Raw genomic sequence first — 18397 nt, 5'->3', positions numbered from 1 at the left:
AAAACCATGGTTAATTCATACTACACAATGCTGACAACGTTTTCTAGCTGGAATCTTAATAACACTCATACTCTGGTCGACCAGTTGCAAACGCTAGTGTTTTTCCCAGAGTCGGCTTGACACACGGTACCAAACACTTAAAGCAGATGATAATATTGAACATACAACCTATAAGCCCCATGATTACAACTTGGAGAACCCAGGCTACCATTTGACAGGCTATCCACTATATCCCATACCCGTAGGAGAGACCAACCTAGGTCCCTCCTATTGTCAACTACCTGGGAGAGAGTATTTGTTCTTGTTTCCATTCATATGACATACAGTTCCCTTTCATAGGAACCTACCCAAGGAGTCTTCCTACCCCAGCTGGCAACCAAAGCCATGAGCTCACCTCCCTGGGAGCAGCACGTATGGCTGTAAACTGTGTAGGATGTCTCCTCAAGACATATGGGCTCCACTTACCATACACATACCTGGTCCACCTATGGGTGGTCCTTGTCTGTCCCTGCAGTGATCAGGTGAGGAAGGGAGTCCTTCAGAGAAATCTCAGGGTGCGCCAAAAGTGTCTCCCTCTCAGCTGGTCCTGCAGCGAACAGAGCTGGTCCCACCTGGGCCGCCATATTGACTACAGGAATTGAACTCTATAACCTCTATAACTGATACAGTCTCCCATGACATACTTATACCAAAGTTGAGGAAGTATGGGATAGGTGAGTGGACAGTGAAGTGGGTTGAGAATTGGCTGACTGGCAGAGTGCAGAGTGTTGTCGTTGGCGGTGCAGTGTCTGGCTGCAGGGCTGTAACTAGCGGCGTCCCCCAGGGGTCTGTGCTGGGTCCGGTCTTATTCAACATCTTCATCAATGACCACCCTCAGCAAGTTTGCTGAAGACACGAAGTTGGGAGGATTGGCTGACACACCTGAAGGCTGTGCTGCCATTCAGCGAGACCTGGACAGGCTGGAGAGCTGGGCAGTAAGAAACCGGATGAGGTTTAACAAAAGCAAGTGTAGAGTCTTGCACCTGGGTAGAAAAAATTGCATGCACCAGTACAGGCTGGGGGAAGAGCTGCTGGAGAGGAGCTCTGCTGAGAGGGACCTGGGCGTCGTGGTGGACGACAGATTGACCATGAGCCAGCAGTGTGCCCTTGTAGCCAAAAAAGCCAATGGCATCCTGGGGTGCATTAAAAAGAGCGTGTCCAGCAGGTCGAAGGAGGTGATCCTCCCCCTCTACTCTGCCCTGGTGAGGCCTCATCTGGAATATTGTGTCCAGTTCTGGGCTCCCCAGTACAAAAAAGACAGGGATCTCTTGGAAAGAGTCCAGCGGAGGGCCACAAAGATGGTGAAGGGCCTGGAGCATCTCCCCTATGAGGAGAGACTTAGGGAACTCGGTCTGTTTAGCCTTGAGAAAAGAAGGCTGAGAGGGGACCTGATCCAGGTCTATAAATATTTGAGGTGTGGGGGGCAAAGTGGTGAGGCCAGACTCTTTTCAGCAGTGTGTGGAGACGGGACAAGGGGAAACAGACAGAAACTGGACCATAGGAAATTCTGCACTAATGTGTGCAATAACTTCTTTATGGTGAGAGTGACAGAGCACTGGAACAGGCTGCCCAGGGTGGTTGTGGAATCTCCTTCTCTGGAGATATTCAAGACCTGCCTGGATGCCGAGCTGTGCGACGTGGTGTAGGGAACCTGCTTTGGCAGGGAGGCTGGACTCAGTGGTCTCTGGAGGTCCCTTCCAACCCCTACAATTCTGTGATTCTGTGAATATCATGGGGTGGTTTGGATGGGGAAAGACTACCCCTTTGAATGACCTTTTGTCAGGGCATGTCCTGGGATTCCTAGGATCCTCAAAATGCAGCATTGCTTCTGTCACTGAAAAATGGGGCCCTGTGTGGGACGGAGGGAGGGTCCATGAGTCCCTGGCCCACCTGACTGAGTATTTCCATGGTCTTAGCAAAGACATACTTACAACTTGAGAATGACAATTAGCTGTGTTCATGGTGGCATGGCCACTGCTGATGGCCTTGAACTGTCTGAACATAACTGAAGAGGCTCAGGCTGATGCAAATCAGCTATTGAATGACAGTGTTGAAAAATTGGAAAGACAGGTGGCAGTTTTGATGGGGAAAAAACCTAATTCAATCATTCTCCTATGGAAGATCAGGAACATCTCTCTGGAAGACCATGGGGAACCTGTACAAGGGAATCTGTATAAAATGGACTCTGTAAATGAAGGCACTAAAAGGTCAGATTTTGAGGTTCCATTTGTACTAGATCTATTTGAGATCTGACTGATTGTAACCCAAAAATGAAAAAAAAAAATGCAGGATAGGCTGGTGGGAGTGCCCTGACCAGTGTCCAACCCCCCAAACCCTGCTGCCCATAATACAGCAGCTGAACTGATGGATATAGTACAGTGGTTTAGACAGAAACCAAGAGAGCATGCCAGCATAGCTGCTCTGGTTATGGGACATGGAGGCAGAAAGCGCTGTGGTGAACGGACTGGAAATTTCAAAACTGACATCCATTACTACTCACCCTGCCCTCAGGCAAAGACTGTATGCTCTGTCCAACATAATGAGGATAGCCATTTGATCAGTGAATGATTTATGGCTGTGTGTCATATAACATGGCCAAATAAGAATGACATACCATTAAATATCAGCCTGTGGTCCTCTATGGAGGACTAACAAAATTATATTAGAGAATTAGGCATGAAAGAGGCAATCTATGAAGATGATTTTGAGAGCCCAGTCAATAAATTTTTCATCAGGAACGAGGGATCTCATCCTACAGCCATCACCTTTACATCAGGGTGGGTCTATGTTATCCATACTGAACCCCCCAGTGGCCCTCAGGTGCTGTAATACAACAGGCTGCCCAATTGATGGGGAGACAAGAGTGCCTGCAGCCAGATGCAGTCTCTGAATGGTGGTGGAAAGGTCAGAGAACCATCTGCTGCCATGACTTAGGCGTCCAGCCCCTAAGGTAATCCAGTCTGGACCCATTAGGGTCTTGAGACAACCAATGTTTAAAGACCAGATTAGAGCAGGAGTTCAGTTTAAAAAGATCGATGGACAGCATAATCAGGAAAAAATATCTGTTAAACAGGCCCAAGCACTGAGTATTTATAGTCCAACCTTTTCAGCCAAACTAGATGTGAATGTAACTCAAGAAGGGTCTGGATGGGGGCTCTGGCAGAGCCAGAGTTCTTTGTGAACCCCTATGAGGTTTTGGTCACAGGTTTGGCATGGAGCAGAATAAAGATACATCACAGTTGAAAAGCATTTATTGGCTACCTATTCTACAGTACAGGTGGTAGAACCAGTAACTCAGATTTCAGAGGTTATCATTAAACAACAAGGCCAGTCCAGGGGTGGGTAAAAGATCTAACACACATCTCTATGATGGGGGTGGCCCAATCACAAGCAGTGGTGCGCTCAGTTGTTCTGCTTGCCTGCTCCTCACGGAGTTAGGAGAAATCTATGCCTGTTGCGTGTTCGAGTGCATGCGCGATGCCATGTGGAGGGCTTATCACAATAAAGATTGGCGGATTTGCTGCGTAGACCGGTCAGAACTCAGATCTGCGTTGTGCTTCCTGCGGCACCAAACGCCCAACAGTGGCAGTTCCGTGTATTGGCCAGCAGGTGGCAGCAGAGACCACGGAAAGAACCTCTGCGGGACAGACCCTGGGGATCCATTCTCTTTTGATTATAGGGGAAGAACACAAAGATGGAAGAGGAGGGAAGGGGGAAAAAAAAAAGAAAAAAAGAAAAAAACAAACCACAGCAAACAAATAAAAACTTCTCCAAACGTAGCAAACGTGAATCTCTGTCAATAAATAAATGAGTAATTGAATTGATTTCTGTTTCCACTCTCCCCCGCCCCCCTCAACTTCCGAGATGAAGAAACACCTGGTATCAATTGGACAGATGCACACAGTGAAGCCAGGGATGGTCTGAAACGCAAAGCAGCTGAGCAGCTTTTAGAAGAAAACAGAGTAGTAACAACTTCTGTACCTACATTCACCACTCTGAGATCCTGTCTGGGTCACCCAAGGCTTGTAAATAACCACTGGGTCGGTTCTGATGTCGAGTGATTTGTTGTCAGTTCTCTCATGGTTCTCCGGTCAGTTCTCCGGTGCCAGGATCTGCCACAGGGCATTCTGACCACGGGCATCATGTTTCTACGCTGCCGCCTGCATTTAACAGGCAATGGGACTGCCCAGCATGTGCAAGGCAGCACCTCTTTCACACCACCAGAATGTTTAAGGCTGTTGGGATTGTTGTTAGCGTCCCATTAACACTGAGGCTAGAGATACCCTTAGGATTGACATTACTATTAGCATTACTTTGATGGTGCCCTATCTGGGTCATTTCCAGGGGATGTCAGGAGTAAGGCACAGTGTCAGGAGAAAAAGAACAGACTCTGTTACTTTATAAACGTGATAATAGAGAGAGTTCATTGGAAAAAATACAACTCTTAAATAATGCAAAGCATGCTTCTGATTGGATGCAGGCATCATCTGGGCTCTGATTAATATTACTTTTAAGGTAAAGATTATTGTTACCTTAATGATTGTTTTTTGGATTATGATCAGGTTAAAGGTTCCTTTTGCTACAAACTTCTAGCATCATTTTTGTTGTTACATTTGGAGTTAGAGACGATTTTAGAATCAGGGTAAGGGTTAGGATTAGAGTTACATTGCGGGTTAATGCTGTTATCTTTACAGCTCCTGTGAGGGTTGGGGTCTGGGTCAGGTGTTTAAAAAATGAAATGAGAAAAGAATAAAAAAAATATATTGAAAGCTTCAGATTTCCTTAATCTTTGTGGGAATCATATAATGTGCAACTCAGATCTACCTCTTCGTGCAGTGACTGCCTGTAAATTTGCTGGAGCCTAATACAATATGGCCTTGTGCTTTCCGCTAACTCACCTTCATTTCATTTTCATTACATTTGCTTGGTAGTCAGATTTTGGTGTGTGGATATTTTAAAACAATCTAACTGACATTGGCAAAAAATTAAAAATAAATTAAAAAATGCACGACAGCATCGTATCAATTTTTATAGATAAGATACAGAAGAGCTGTTTCCCTTAGTTTTCTGTGCCTCTTTACTTTCTTACCCTCTCCCCTTGTGTGAGAAACTCTCAAAGTCAAAGATTTCTAGTTAGGCAAAGATGGCAGCGATAGCAGCAGTGCTTATTCATTATTGCAATACTGCGCGCACATCCCCTATTGGCAAGGGAGAAACTGCACACCAGTCAGTGAAATCAATTCTGTTCTGTGCCCTAAACCCAATGCAGGTGATGCTCTCATGGCTCTCATTGGTTGAGCATCTCAGGCTCACAGACTCCTCCAGACTGTTGCTAGGATTCATTTCCATATAAGGTCAATTACCAACCTCTTGTTTTTAGGTCTGCCTTGTACTTTTCTGCAGAGAGAGAAGGGCAATGTTTCCAAAAGTCAGTACATTCATTCTGTCCTGTGCTGGGCTCTACCCACCCTGTGTATTTATCTTGTGCTTGTCTCAATTCTCCCCATGTCAGAATGCCCCCAGTCTGAACTTAACTCTGTTCAGCAACTTTCTTGGTGCAAAAACTACTTATACAGCTGTTTTACAAGAGGGTTATACATTCAGTTAGGGCCTACACTATGTACTGAAAATACTGGAAACTTCCACTGCAAAAACACAATCTACCTCTCCCATCTGTGCAGCCTTGCAGACCCAGAGCACGCCAGGTTATTTCTGCTTTCATAGCATTTGCATGCTGTAGGGTGAGCACAAGGTTCTGCTGCTTGATTCTTCTGCAAGAGCTGCCTACCGGCAAATGGTTGCAGGGATGGAGGATGTGACAGAAAGCATTTGTCTCCACAAGAGCAGAGTTACATTCAGTGCAGAGTGTGAGAGTCAGGTTGGTGTGGAAAAGCACTGACACGCTGGGGATGATGCAGTGCTCACATGTCTAACACTCACAGACATTACTGTCAGAAGGATGGTGCTGTGTTGTGCTTCTACCTTTGGCAGCCCCTGGAGAAATGCTGTGGCACACAGAACACCTTTGTATTGCACTGACTGCTGCCATGCAGCATGGATTTCACACCAAATCCAAAGGAGCACGACTGCATCTAACTGCCCTGAGAAAAACTACTGTAGCTGAAGAGATGAGGAGGCAGCTGCTCATCTGCAGAACAAGCAGTACTGCCAGACATTGGGCCAGGTGAGCACCTCCTGCTGCAGCGTGATGATGACAGGGCTGGAGATGATCTGCAAAGCCCGCTTAAAAGTGGGAGACGTGAGTCAACATGGCAGGAGGACAGAGGTGTTAGGGAGCAGCCAAGGCATCAAAGAGTATCAAAAGGCTTTGAAAGGTATCACAAAGTGACAGCCAGGAAGACTGGGATTATCATGAGCAGCAACCTGGATGCTAGAGATTATTTGCTCCCATACAAAATGGTAGAGATCTTGCTGCAGACATCCCAAAGCCAGGCAAAATGGGAACCCAGAGCTCTGCCTGCACGAACCCCACAGCCATAGCATTGCAAGCTGAGCTGCCTTGCTGTTTGTTGCATTCATCGCAATCACTGTGAATGAATACTCAGAATGCAGTCAAGGCAATAATTGAGCATGAGTGACTTTATTCAATAAAAGACAGGAGGGCTTGAGAGGTCAAGGGTGAAGATGGGACCCCTCTTGTCAAGATGAGAGTGGCTCAGAGCTTGTGCTGCTGCCTGGTGCCTGGGACTGGCAGCCTGACTCTAAGTCCCCATCTAAGATGCTCAGCTTCACCTCACTGGTGCTGACCTGCTCCTGCATGGTGGTGCTGCTGCTGGGGCACTCGGGCTGTGCTTGGGATGGGCAGCACTGCAAAGGCACTGGGTCACAATCCAGGCAGGTGACTGCTGTGTCTGGCAGGCTCAGGTCAGCATCTTCAGCAGAGCCAGGAGATATGAGAGCATGAACGTGGATGAGCCCCTTGTGTCCATCACTGTTACCATGTGGAAGGCTGTCATCCGAATTGCAGCGATTCGTGCTTAATAAGAACTCTCCATTGATGGAAACACACTGCACATCACTACTTGGTTTGGATCTTTGGGGTTGACAAGGGCTCGAATCACCTAAGAAGGCATAGAAACACAAGGGTTAGTGTCAAACGTTTGCAAGTTGAATCATGAAAGGTTGTTGATATTTGGTAATAGAGTGGCAGCAGGAAGAAGCAAATAGGCTTCAAGCAACAGAGCCACTGTCTTGAAAGTGATCCTCGTGCAGGTCCAGCTCGTGTGTTGTTTCACTGTAATCTGCTTCTTTGGGTCTACCTAGTGGGCAGCAGCACTCGAGCTGTTACTGATATCATTGAAAAGAACTGGAGACAATTGTTCTATTCCTAAGAGCTTCAAGGTGCCTAGAAGCACAAATAGAAACCAGCAGTATTTCATCACTTCACCAAAAGGAAGGTCAAACACCTGAGCTGTGAAGAGCAGTTACAGAACCTATGCATAAGATCACACCAGACATACTTTGTTCTAACAACAGTTATGGCACATAGTCCATTTCCTTCAATATTCCCAAAATGAAGTGATGTGGAGCATTACAGGGAAAGAAACACTGCACACAGACACTATGACCCTGATTATACTCAAGCAGCAGACTTAAAACAAGTCAGAGTTTTAGATTCCAGGATATTTCAGGACCTATCATGTGTGAAATTCAGTTACACAACAGTGCCTAGGTGCCTGCGTTTCAAGCAACTTTCAGATCACAGCCATGTAAAATAAAAACAAATTCAGTGCAGAAATAGCAAGCCTGTACCTTAATACTCATGAGATTATCCATTTTTTATAGCACTCTGACTAAGTTCTAAAACTTGCTCATCCCAGTTCACTTCAACAATTTCCACCAATTCAAGCAATGCAGTTCTGAGATCCTGTGTATGTCAGGCAGATAGAATTGAACAGTGCAAGAATAATCTCTGACAGCTTTAAGAGCTCCGTTCTGCTTACAAACTCTCAGTCCAAAACTATTCACAGTTTTAAGGCAATGAACACCTGAAGCAGTTGGATCATCTGCCATTTGCTGCATTCTGCTTCTTGGCATCATGATTAGCACAAAGGGTTTTCTGCTGTCCTGCAGAGATGGAAAAAGTCCTGCTTACAAATGGACCAAGTTTCAGTGTACAGCAGAGTTTGTACCAGACTAAAAAGCCACGTCATTCAATTCATGTGCTCAGGTTGTTATGCACTCAGAAAGGAAACAGAACTGACTGTTGAATTCTGAAGTCAATCTGTGGGGTCCTACATTACCTCCTGATTCTGGAAGAGGAAATTCTAATAGCAAATGCAGAACTTTGATCTTTGTAGACATGAGAAGAGCTGGCATTTAGGAACATTCATTTCAGGGAAATCAAATGATGTGTCTCTATTTTTACTACAGATAGTATAGGGAGCAGCCAGTTGAAGAACCAGATACAAAAAAATCCAGCCCATTGGCAGGAAAATACTTCTCCTTAAATTCTGTATGCTATCATGGTATAGAATCAGGCTACAGTGCCACATAGGCCAACCAAGCGTAGAACCAAATCCACAAAATACTGGTAGACAAAGCAGCAAAAACAGGGACAATATTCAGCAGACAGGCCTTTCTACCCACAGCTCAGCATGTTCTGCCATCCGAAAAGCAAGGCCTCTTGTCAAGCTCAGCTATTTCCCTTCTCAGTGTATTCTAGCACAACTGATACCCACTGGTATCCTCCTGTAGAGTGCCATCATATTGTCATCATCCAAAGGGAAAACCCACACAGCAGAGCATACAGCACTACACCCATGCTCCAAATATCCGCCTGAAAAACAAAAAGACAAGCTTACAAACCTGAAGCACCTCAAATGGCTTCCTGACAGACTGGATTGGCTGCCCTTGCCAAAGCCCACATATAGCCCATGAAAAGCTGGCTCTTTCCCTCAGGAAAAAAAAACCTTATCGTCCCAGAGAAAGCATATAACCCTCATTCAATTGCCCTTCCACTCAGCTTAGAGCACTACTAAAACCAGCACCTTCACCTTAGCTCATCACACTGCTGCAGTTCCTTTTACAAGGATTTCACTGGCAAAAATTAAATCAAAGCAGTCACAAGGGATTTAGCACAGTTACGTGTTACTGGCTACGAGAGCTGTCAGCACAGTCACCTGTCAGGCTTTGCTGCTGTTCTCTTTATGTAGAGGCACAACAAGGTTCAGACACCTCACAGTGCAATTCTCACTTTGACTGTAAAGAAAAAGGAGGCTTGAAAAGCAGCGTGTGGAAAACAAAGAAATAAGAATTAGAACAACAGTGGGGCCATGGCACTTGTAGGAATTGCTCCGCCTTTAACAGCAGAGCGATTCAAGAAGGATGAGGGCATCCCAAACCAGACCAGATTGGACAGATTAACAACTGCAAGTAGTGGGTTCCAAAATTCCAGACATGAAATCAAAGCTGGAAAAACTCTTCACATTTTCATCTCTCAATTTTTAGTACATTGTGCATTACAACAGAAACAATTCTTCACATACAACTTGGAAGCTAAAGACAAGTCTGACAAAACAGACTGCACAGAAATGATGGATAATTAACAGAGCAAATTGCTCTTTCAAACACTTAGTAATAGAAAGAGATCTCTGAAGTTGCTGTTCTGTAGAGCCCCAAAGCAGTCGCTTGAGGCAGTTCAGGATTAGCCTGAGACAAACCAGCCAGCTGTGTGAACTGAGACCAATTGCACTTCTTCTATTTTACTTTCATTCTATGTGACCTCACTAAGCAAATATTGTCTAAGACCATGAGTATCACATAAATGTGCAGATCTCAAGCTGCTCACTTATCTAGTACCCTTGGCATGATGCTTTATTTTCCTCAGCTATTCATCTAGATTGTGCCTGTTGATTGTGCAACAACAGCCTGTTGGTCTCGATTACCTGTAAGAGGCTTTAAATTTGGCCAGGAAAAATCATTTGAGGATAAGTAATTATCTGGGACTCAGTAAGGCAGTCTTCCCATGCTTTCATAACAGCCGAGATACACACACACACAAACTCATGGAACCCCACTGCTTTGCACAATCCTGTGCACACTCACATGTGTCATGCACTGATTTCCCAGCCAGTCCTCATGGGGTCTATTACTTAGGACAGGAGTGTAGGGGAGCAGCCAGAAGCTGTTTGCATTCCCTGCTGTCTGCTGGGCAGCTTTACTGGAGATGCTTGGGTTGCTTTGTTTTTCCTTGGGAGGTGGGAAGGAGCTTTGGGTTGGAGGCACATCCCGTGCCAGAGCATCCCAATGGCACGTGTGGGGCACTGATCTGCAGCAGATGAAGGGGAGGAGGTCCCAGCACAGCTCTGCACCATGCTCTGCCACACTGGGCTGCTTGTTCCTGGCTCAGCAGCGCCATCAGACAAGAAGCAGGGAAGGAAATCAAGGATGGGGGGTACCATCAAACGCAGTTAGTGCATGCCTGTGCAAGACAAACAGACCCAGAGCTTGCGGGTTGTTCCTGCTTTTGTAGCATTTGTGTGCTGTAGCTGAGCAAAAGGTTCTGCTGCTTGAATCTTCTTCTGCAAGAGCCACCTACCGGTAAATGTCTGCGGGGATGGAGGATGTGACAGAAAGCATTTGTCTCCATGACAGCGTAGTTACACTTGGTCTAGAGAGTGAGAGAGGCAGGCAGCACTGCCTGATGTTGGTCAGGGCGAGCTCCTCCTGCCGCATCACGATGATGGCAGGGCTAGAGATGATCTGCAGGGACAGCTCACAGGTGAGAGCCAGGAATGGACACGGCGGGAGGACAGAGGTCTTAGGGAGCAGCCACGGCAACAAAGAGCATCAAAAGGCCCTGGAAAGCATCACAGAGCCACAGCCAGGAAGCTTGGGGTTTTCATGAGCAGCATCCAGGATGCTAGAGACTATTTGCTGCCATACACAACGGCAGCAGAGCTCTCGCTGCAGGCATCCCAAAGTCAGGCAAAATGGGAACACACCCAGAGCTCGGCCGCACAAACCCCACAGCCAGAGTGTTGTAAGCTGAGCTGCCTTGATGTTTCTTGCACTCATCCCAATCTCTGCGAATGAAAACTCGGAATTCAGTCAAGGCGTTGATTGAGCACGAGCGTGCCTTTATTCAATAGGAGAAAGGAGGGGGTGTGAGGTCTGGAGGAAAGATGGGACTCATCCTCTCTTGTAATCATGAGAGCTGCTCAGAGCCTGTGCTGTTGCCCGGAGCCTGGGACTCGTGTCCTGATTCTGTGCCCCCCTGCGAGATGCTCAGCTTCTCCTCGGTGATGCTGACCTGAGCCTGCATGGTGGTGCTGCTGTCGGGGCACTCGGGCTGTGCTTGGGCTGGGCTGCACTGCAGAGACATTGAGTCCAGGCTGGTGCCTGAGGTGTCTGGTGGGCTCAAGTCAGCAGCTTCAGTAGGGATGGGATGAATGAAGGCTTCAACCTGGAATTTATCTCCAATCTACTTTTAATACCTTCATTCGATCAAAATCTACTGTCAATACCTTCAAAGGAAAATGATGCTTTGGGAAACAGAACTTGCAGGCTGAGAGATAAAGCCAAGGTCTTTAGATAAAAATGAGAAAAGATTTTGCTTGTCATTTCGTAACTGTGATGAAATTCGTAATTTTTGTTTGAGCTACATTTTGATAGAATAATGTGGTCGTAATGTGCTTGACTACAAGCATGATTTCCACATAAAGCTGACTCTTAGCAGGAACTCTGTTTCCTTTAGAAGCAGTGAACCCTGGTAGCGAACAGCTTTTCTTACTTCTAAAGACCCTGTCAACCCAGCACAGGACATGCAGTTTGCTAGCATTAAAGAACAAGTTTGTATTTTCCTTGTAAGCAATGTCGGAAGAGAAAGACAACACACATTTCAGAACCATTTTGGCCCCAGTAAAAGTGATGCCACGGAAGAGCTCCATCAAAACTTATGCAAAAACATAAGTTCAAGTGGGCAAGGCCTTATGAAAATCTTCCACACAACTCAATGGAGATTGGGGTGGGTGGGTTTATGAATAAGAATCCTTAAGAATTTTCTTCTAAGAGACTTAAGAACTGTCAATATATATATATAAAGAATATAAACACTAATTCTGTTACTACAAATAAATATATCCAAAGGGTTAGGAGACCAACCCAATCATATCACAAGCTCTTTGATGACTGTAAACGCAGTCATCAATACGCAGAAAAAGATTTAAATAGATTAATATGAATGAGTACAAATGTACAGAAAGAACAACTAGGAATAAAGGTGGAGAAATGAAGGCACAAAGTGAGACGAGTCTGGCAAAAATATCACACAGAAAAGGATGCAATTCTTTCAATTTATTAGTAGCAAAAAGCTGCATAATAAGTCCTAGTTTGCTCCTCATCAGAGAAGCAAATCCTATTGATAAGGTTGTGAGGAGAGATTTTGCATCAGTTTTCATAAAAAGGTCAACTGTGATGAATTAAGGTTGTTAAGAACTAACAAAGAAGTAAAAAAAAAAAAAAAAGGCCTAGAATACAAAAGTAATAGGGTAGAGAAGATACATAGCTTAGATCTCTCCGAATGAGCTGAATCTGCTATATTCCTACTGCATTTCTAAGGGACTGACTCAATCAATCTCAAAGCTGTTAACGATTATGTTTTTAGAACTTAGGAAAGCCTGGTGATGAACCAGATAACTGATACAATGTACAGACTTCTTTTGAAGAGAGGAAAAAAAAAAGGGGGGGGAGATGATGAAAAATGATAGACCTGTCAGCTTAACTCCAGGTCCTCAGAAGAAAGAAACAGTTTAGAACAACTTAGAAGAGATAGGTATCATTCAACACACCTTTGTCAGGAACAAATTACTATTAATGATTCTAATTTACCCCTGTGAGAAGGTGTCAGAGCAACACAGAGTGGACGAGATGCCAAGAGAGTTTCCAAAACTTTACTAAATTCTCAGGCCAGATAAGCAGCATGGTTTAGATGAGCTATAGAAGGATGAACATCTGTAGGTTGCTCCAAAAATAATGCCTCCTATTTATTTCCACGGACATCACAGTAGATACAAAGAGCACAATAACACTGCTTGATAGAGTAAATTCTCAGCTACTAAACACTATTTCTCAACTCAGATGCTAGCATTAGCTATGCATTTTCACCAGCAGTGAACAAGAGCCTGCAGGTCGCACTTAAAAAATCTGCATGGCCATCTGGAACACAGCTTGTCTTTCACATCACTGTCACCAGTGCTGAAATGTACCATTCACTGCCTCACTGTACTCACATCCACTGATTGGTCACTGTACATGTCCAGCAAACGTCAATGGATGCCATTTTTTCTGCACAGAGAAATTCAGTTCCATTCCTTTGCTTCATGTGCACTTCCATGACAGACGCTATTTTGCCTCTGCTGCCACTTATCACACAGCAACAAAACAGAAGGGGATCCTGGTGGGAAGGTTCAAACTCTACTGCCATACCACCAACATCTGCCTCTGACATCCTCAACCAACATAATAAAATAGGAGGCTTTACTTTCAGAGCAGCTCTTATAAAAATTGCTTAGAAAAAGTACTCTGAAAGTAGCTCTCAGTCTCGCTGTCAAAATGCATAGCTGTTCTAAATGATCTTCTGCAGGACCTGGTCACAGAATTGGTACAATCCAATATTTTTATTAAAGATTTAGATGAAATAGAAAGTATGTTAATTTGATTTGTGGATGAAACCAATGTAAGACAAGTTTGCATTGGAATTCAAAATCATTTTGACAAACTGGAAAAGCAGCCTGAAGTAAACAACTGCAATTCAATAGGGTCAACTACAAGCTACTACAGTCAGGCAGGAATAATCAATGCTACAGACACATGAACGAGGAGCAATGACAAGGTAGCATTTCTACTGGAAAACGACAACATTCTGCACTGCTGAAGACTGCAAGCTGCATGTGAGCCAGCCACTCATGTACCAAAGTGCAGATACAATTCTGGCTGGGTATTAAAAAAAACCTGTACGCTGGCAGGACACACAAATTAATCTGTTCTCTCTGCATTGTTAATCTCTCTGTTAGAATTCTGTTTCCAGACTCAGGAAGCAATTCACAGGGAGACTTGGCACAACTGAAAAAGGTCCAGAGGACATCACTGAAAAGCAAATAAGCTTCTTCCTATGGCTAGTCTAGGTAAGATAAAGAATATATATGGCAAGGACTTCCTATGGCAAGATAGGACTTAAGACAGACAGACAGTTCTAAACATGAGAGTTGTATGAGCTGGAACAGATTACTTACAGAGTCTGGTAATCCCAATATTAGAGATCTCTACAGAAAACTTAGACTAACCTATCAGAAATGATGCAGCTAAGTTGAAGAAAAAAGATGGCTGGTGGAGGTCACCGCCAGCCATTAGCTTCATTAATTTTATGCAACCACAACTAATATGTAGGAACAATAATTCCAACATTAACTGGCAGAGAAAAGGCAAAGGAGTAACAGGACATTTAGAGGACACTTCTGCTAGAACAGCATAGGACAACTTTGATTGGGAATGAGATGTGTTGGTAAGATACCCAAGACTGGAAAATCAATCGCTATTGGACACAGCAGTATTTAAAACCAAATCACTGTAAGGTCAGAAAACAAAAAGATGAGAAAGTATAATCCTGTATCAATATGCACCAATGGAATCAGGCAGTATAAAATGAAAGCTTGAATAAAACTTGCCTATGGTACTGTTAAACCTAGGAGGATTACAGGTCACTCCTTGCAACCTCACTCCTCCTCACAGAAACTCCAGAGAAGATCAAAATGAACAGAATTAGAATGAGCTTTCATTGATGAGCCGTTAGGAACAAATAGATTACTGAAAGCTGTGTACATTTTATCAGCAGCAACCAGGTTTGGCAGGGCTGTTATCGCTGGGTCTTAGTTTATAGAGGTATAGATGAAGGGGAGAGGCCATCTGGGCAGAGCTGCCAAGTGAATCATAACAGATCAGGAGCACAGGGCTTCCCTTCAGAAGGCTGAGCTGGGAACATCGTATTGGGAATTCTTTCTCTTACCAATTTCATCTGATCTCTTCTCTCTAAATCCCTTTTCTATTCCAGGCTTTGTTTCTCTGGGGCCACTTATAACACTCCTTTGTTGTGACTGAAGGAAGGAAACAAAAGAAGCAGGAAAGCATTTTGCTGTATTAAAAGCACAAAGATGGAATGTTTTGTTGACTGAATGTGCACTCTGCATTCTTAACTGTTCTGATCCAAAGCACAGTAAAGTCTTCAGTTGCCTTGGGTCACATTCACAGTACAAGTCAATATTTCATCAGTCTGGTATGGATTACAGAGGACTGAATTATCTCAGCATAAATTCTGGATTGCATTTTATATAGTCCATGGACCTGATATCTCCTTTCACTTTCCTACCTGCATTTTAGCAAAGGCTGCAGGTAGGTGTCATTCAGTAGGGTTTCAATAGACACGTTTCCAGGTCTCATACTGATAGGAAGGTTAGACTCTACAATACAAAGAACAGATTACAGCCATAAACTATGCCTTCTCTTCCACCCTCATCTCCACTCCCCAGTATGATACCTTATTTAACTTATAATTGCAGTACGATTTTTCTTTTGGGGTTGGGATTCTTATCAACTCCACCATTAAGCAAGTGGAATAAACTATATCAGGGCAAACTACAGGCAGGTAAAAATAACGTCTGCAATCTCTTTTCTAGAAATGAATTAGCTCTGGTGCTATAAAATCTCTAACAAGTTGGATTAAAAGACAGACTCCTCTTACATCTTTATTCCCAACAGAAATAGCACTGCTACTGCTGGGAGATTTATTCATGTCACAACCAAAGCACTTCACATTCCCAAGAAGACCAAGTCCTTTGGCTTATACCTCTTGTGACATCCTCAATACATTACCCTTTCCATCCACAGACCAGGGTATATTAGAGATTAATACAGCTCAGCAACTCAAAACACACAGATTGTCAGTCTCAGTAATCAGCCTGAAGAATTTAGAGGACAGTTGTTATTTACTGAAAGTGATAAGAGACCCAGCAGAACACTTAACTCTAAATAAACAATGTGGAAACTTCACTACCCAGAAAGTCCTAAGTGGCAAATACACAGCTCAGATGTTCCTGAATATGGTTTGATTGCATCCATGCTGTGAGGCAGCAAAAGCAAAGGGAGGGAAAGCTTAAGTCAGAAGGCAGGGGGCCCTTCTCACATGGATCTGCTCTCGGTGTTTAGCACTGGTTTGTTAGTTCATTAAGAGTGTGTTAGAAATCAGTCTCTCCATGCTTCTCACCAGCTCCTTCGTGCAACAGCGTGGCATTTATTACAATGCACTACTCAGTAATGGGGCCTTCTGGCATGTGAGCAGCAAGGGGTCATACAGAGCCTGAAGGGAGCTGGCAGGGGCTTTGTGCAGCACAGAAGTAACTGCAGAGACAGTTCTTTGCTTCTCTCATAAGTTTCCCTGTAGAGAAGTGTCCCATTAGAACAGTAAGAAGACGGCAACCAAACCCCATCTCCTTAGAAACATGCAATGATTTACCTATTCTACCCTACCACAATGAAGTGCTTTAGCACTTTACCTATCTTAAGCTTGTATTGGTTTCTGCTCACCCTAACGCTGGAAATAAACCCATTCTCCAACAAGCTGTTGCTGCTCACACAAGGACTTGTGATGGAGCTCTAAAAATAGCCAAGTGGCACAACAGAGAGAGCTCCTGCATTCACGCCACCACCAGGATCCAGAGCCCAGGGAGCTGAAAGGGCTGATAATAGCCTCCATCGCTGGGCACTAAGTGGTTAGGCTTTGCCAGCTGCTGAATTCCTGCCAGCCATATGTCTGATATCCTATAATAACCAGCCAGATGTTGGGCTAAGGTAAAGCCTGACAGAGTTCAGAAGGAAAACGGTGTGCCTGCCTCTCATGATCAGCCCTTGCTGATCTTTGAACTCGGCTGTTATCTTGAAGGAAAGCCTCTTCTGAACTTCGGCATGAATCTAATTAATGAGTTAATTCCCTGCTAATCTATTCTCCTCTTTGTGTCCGTTTCATGATTAATTTAGTTCCAGTGAATTTCCTTTACTGACTGCAGAGTAGAAACACACTTCCTACCCTATTAATCTCCACTTCTGACCCATCAGTAGGGGACTAAACAAGGGTAAATGGCTCCATGCTTTTATTTTCTGAGCCAAGCGATTTCTAGCAACGTAAGGTGGAAGGAAGTAGGGAAATTCTGCAGGCACATCATGCCACTACTGTAAGAAAAGGTGGAATAAAGGCTGTCGATTAATTGAAAATTCTGCCCAGTTACATCAACCACACATCTAACAGAGAGGAAAGAACAGCAAGGCTACACACTGCATAGGAATGTCATTCGGATGTAAAGGATCAGATAAATAGCCAAGCCCAAACACCAAGAAGATAAAATCTGTTGAGGGAAACATAGCAGGGATCTGGGTTTTGTTATTCCTGAAGTTCCAAGGCTCCCTCATATATTTCCAAAGATATTTTACTGGTGTGGAAGAGAAGATCTTAACTGGAGAATGCACAGACTTCTCTGTCTACCTCTGCCTCCAGCACTCTTGGGAAATAGAAGGAAATTTGGCCTGTTTACCTGTCTGCTGAGGTAACAGTTACTCTTTCAGCATCTAAGTCTTAGAATGAAGTCCTCTTTGCTGAAAAACGAACATAATCTGCTGTTTAAACTAATAAAAGAACAACAAACCAAAATCAACCTGCATTACTGTTAGCAGCGTACAGACATGACAGAAAGCAGCAGTAAGGCTGACATTTTCTTAGTTAAGCTAAACGACTAATAACTACCTGGAATAACACGGGGAGTGAGCACAAGGCTGCAGCTTTATACCTCTGGATCCCATTCAGGGCCAGGCTGTTTATTTCCTTTAATGCTTTACATCTGTTAGCATTAAACCACACTATCAGCTCTGATGGATTTACATGTATCTTGCTGTTGCATGCATCTCTTGAGAGGCTGAGGGATGGGAAAGGTTACCTTCCCGCAATTGCGTTCCTACCCCCATAGCTCTCATGCAGCCTTCAGGGAAGCATTAAAAAAAGAAAAAGAAAAGTAAAGAGAAGCAAAACCCAAAGAGCTTCTTTCTCCCATGAATTAAACAAAATGTTCTGAGGCTGTATAACATCCATAGGAGAAGAAACGCTGCCGGTGATCAGCATCGCAAACCTTCCTTCTGATGGCACAACGTGTCAAGGACATTTTTAATGAGGGATCAAGGACACTGCTTCTTGAGAGTCATCTTGTTTAAGCTGTGCTAACTGTGGCTTTCTTAGCATGCAAACCCAGCACCTCACAAGAGAGGCAGGAAAGCACCACAAGGCAAAGAAGTATCCTGC

At 44.3% G+C, this 18397-nt stretch overlaps 1 protein-coding gene across 2 annotated transcripts in view; it reads right to left on the bottom strand.

Moving 5' to 3' along the window:
- The window catches only part of LOC146755900 (cytosolic carboxypeptidase 4-like), a 328030-nt gene that overhangs the window by 106158 nt on the left and 203475 nt on the right, over nt 1–18397 (bottom strand). The window contains exon 7 of one of the 2 annotated variants that reach the window (XM_085525039.1): nt 6625–7121. The exons of the other annotated variant lie outside the window; for it this stretch is intronic. Within the exon in view, the coding sequence (XP_085381165.1) occupies nt 7118–7121 (4 nt within the window). The 3' untranslated portion in view covers nt 6625–7117. Of the gene's footprint in view, nt 1–6624; nt 7122–18397 lie in introns of those variants that run through there. 2 annotated transcript variants of the gene reach the window in all.

Source organism: Coturnix japonica, chromosome 29 (genome assembly GCF_054131305.1).
Source record: "Coturnix japonica strain WE chromosome 29, WE-NBRP24, whole genome shotgun sequence".
NCBI classification, from domain to species: Eukaryota; Metazoa; Chordata; class Aves; order Galliformes; family Phasianidae; genus Coturnix; species Coturnix japonica.
This window is presented reverse-complemented; position numbering and strand designations above follow the sequence as displayed.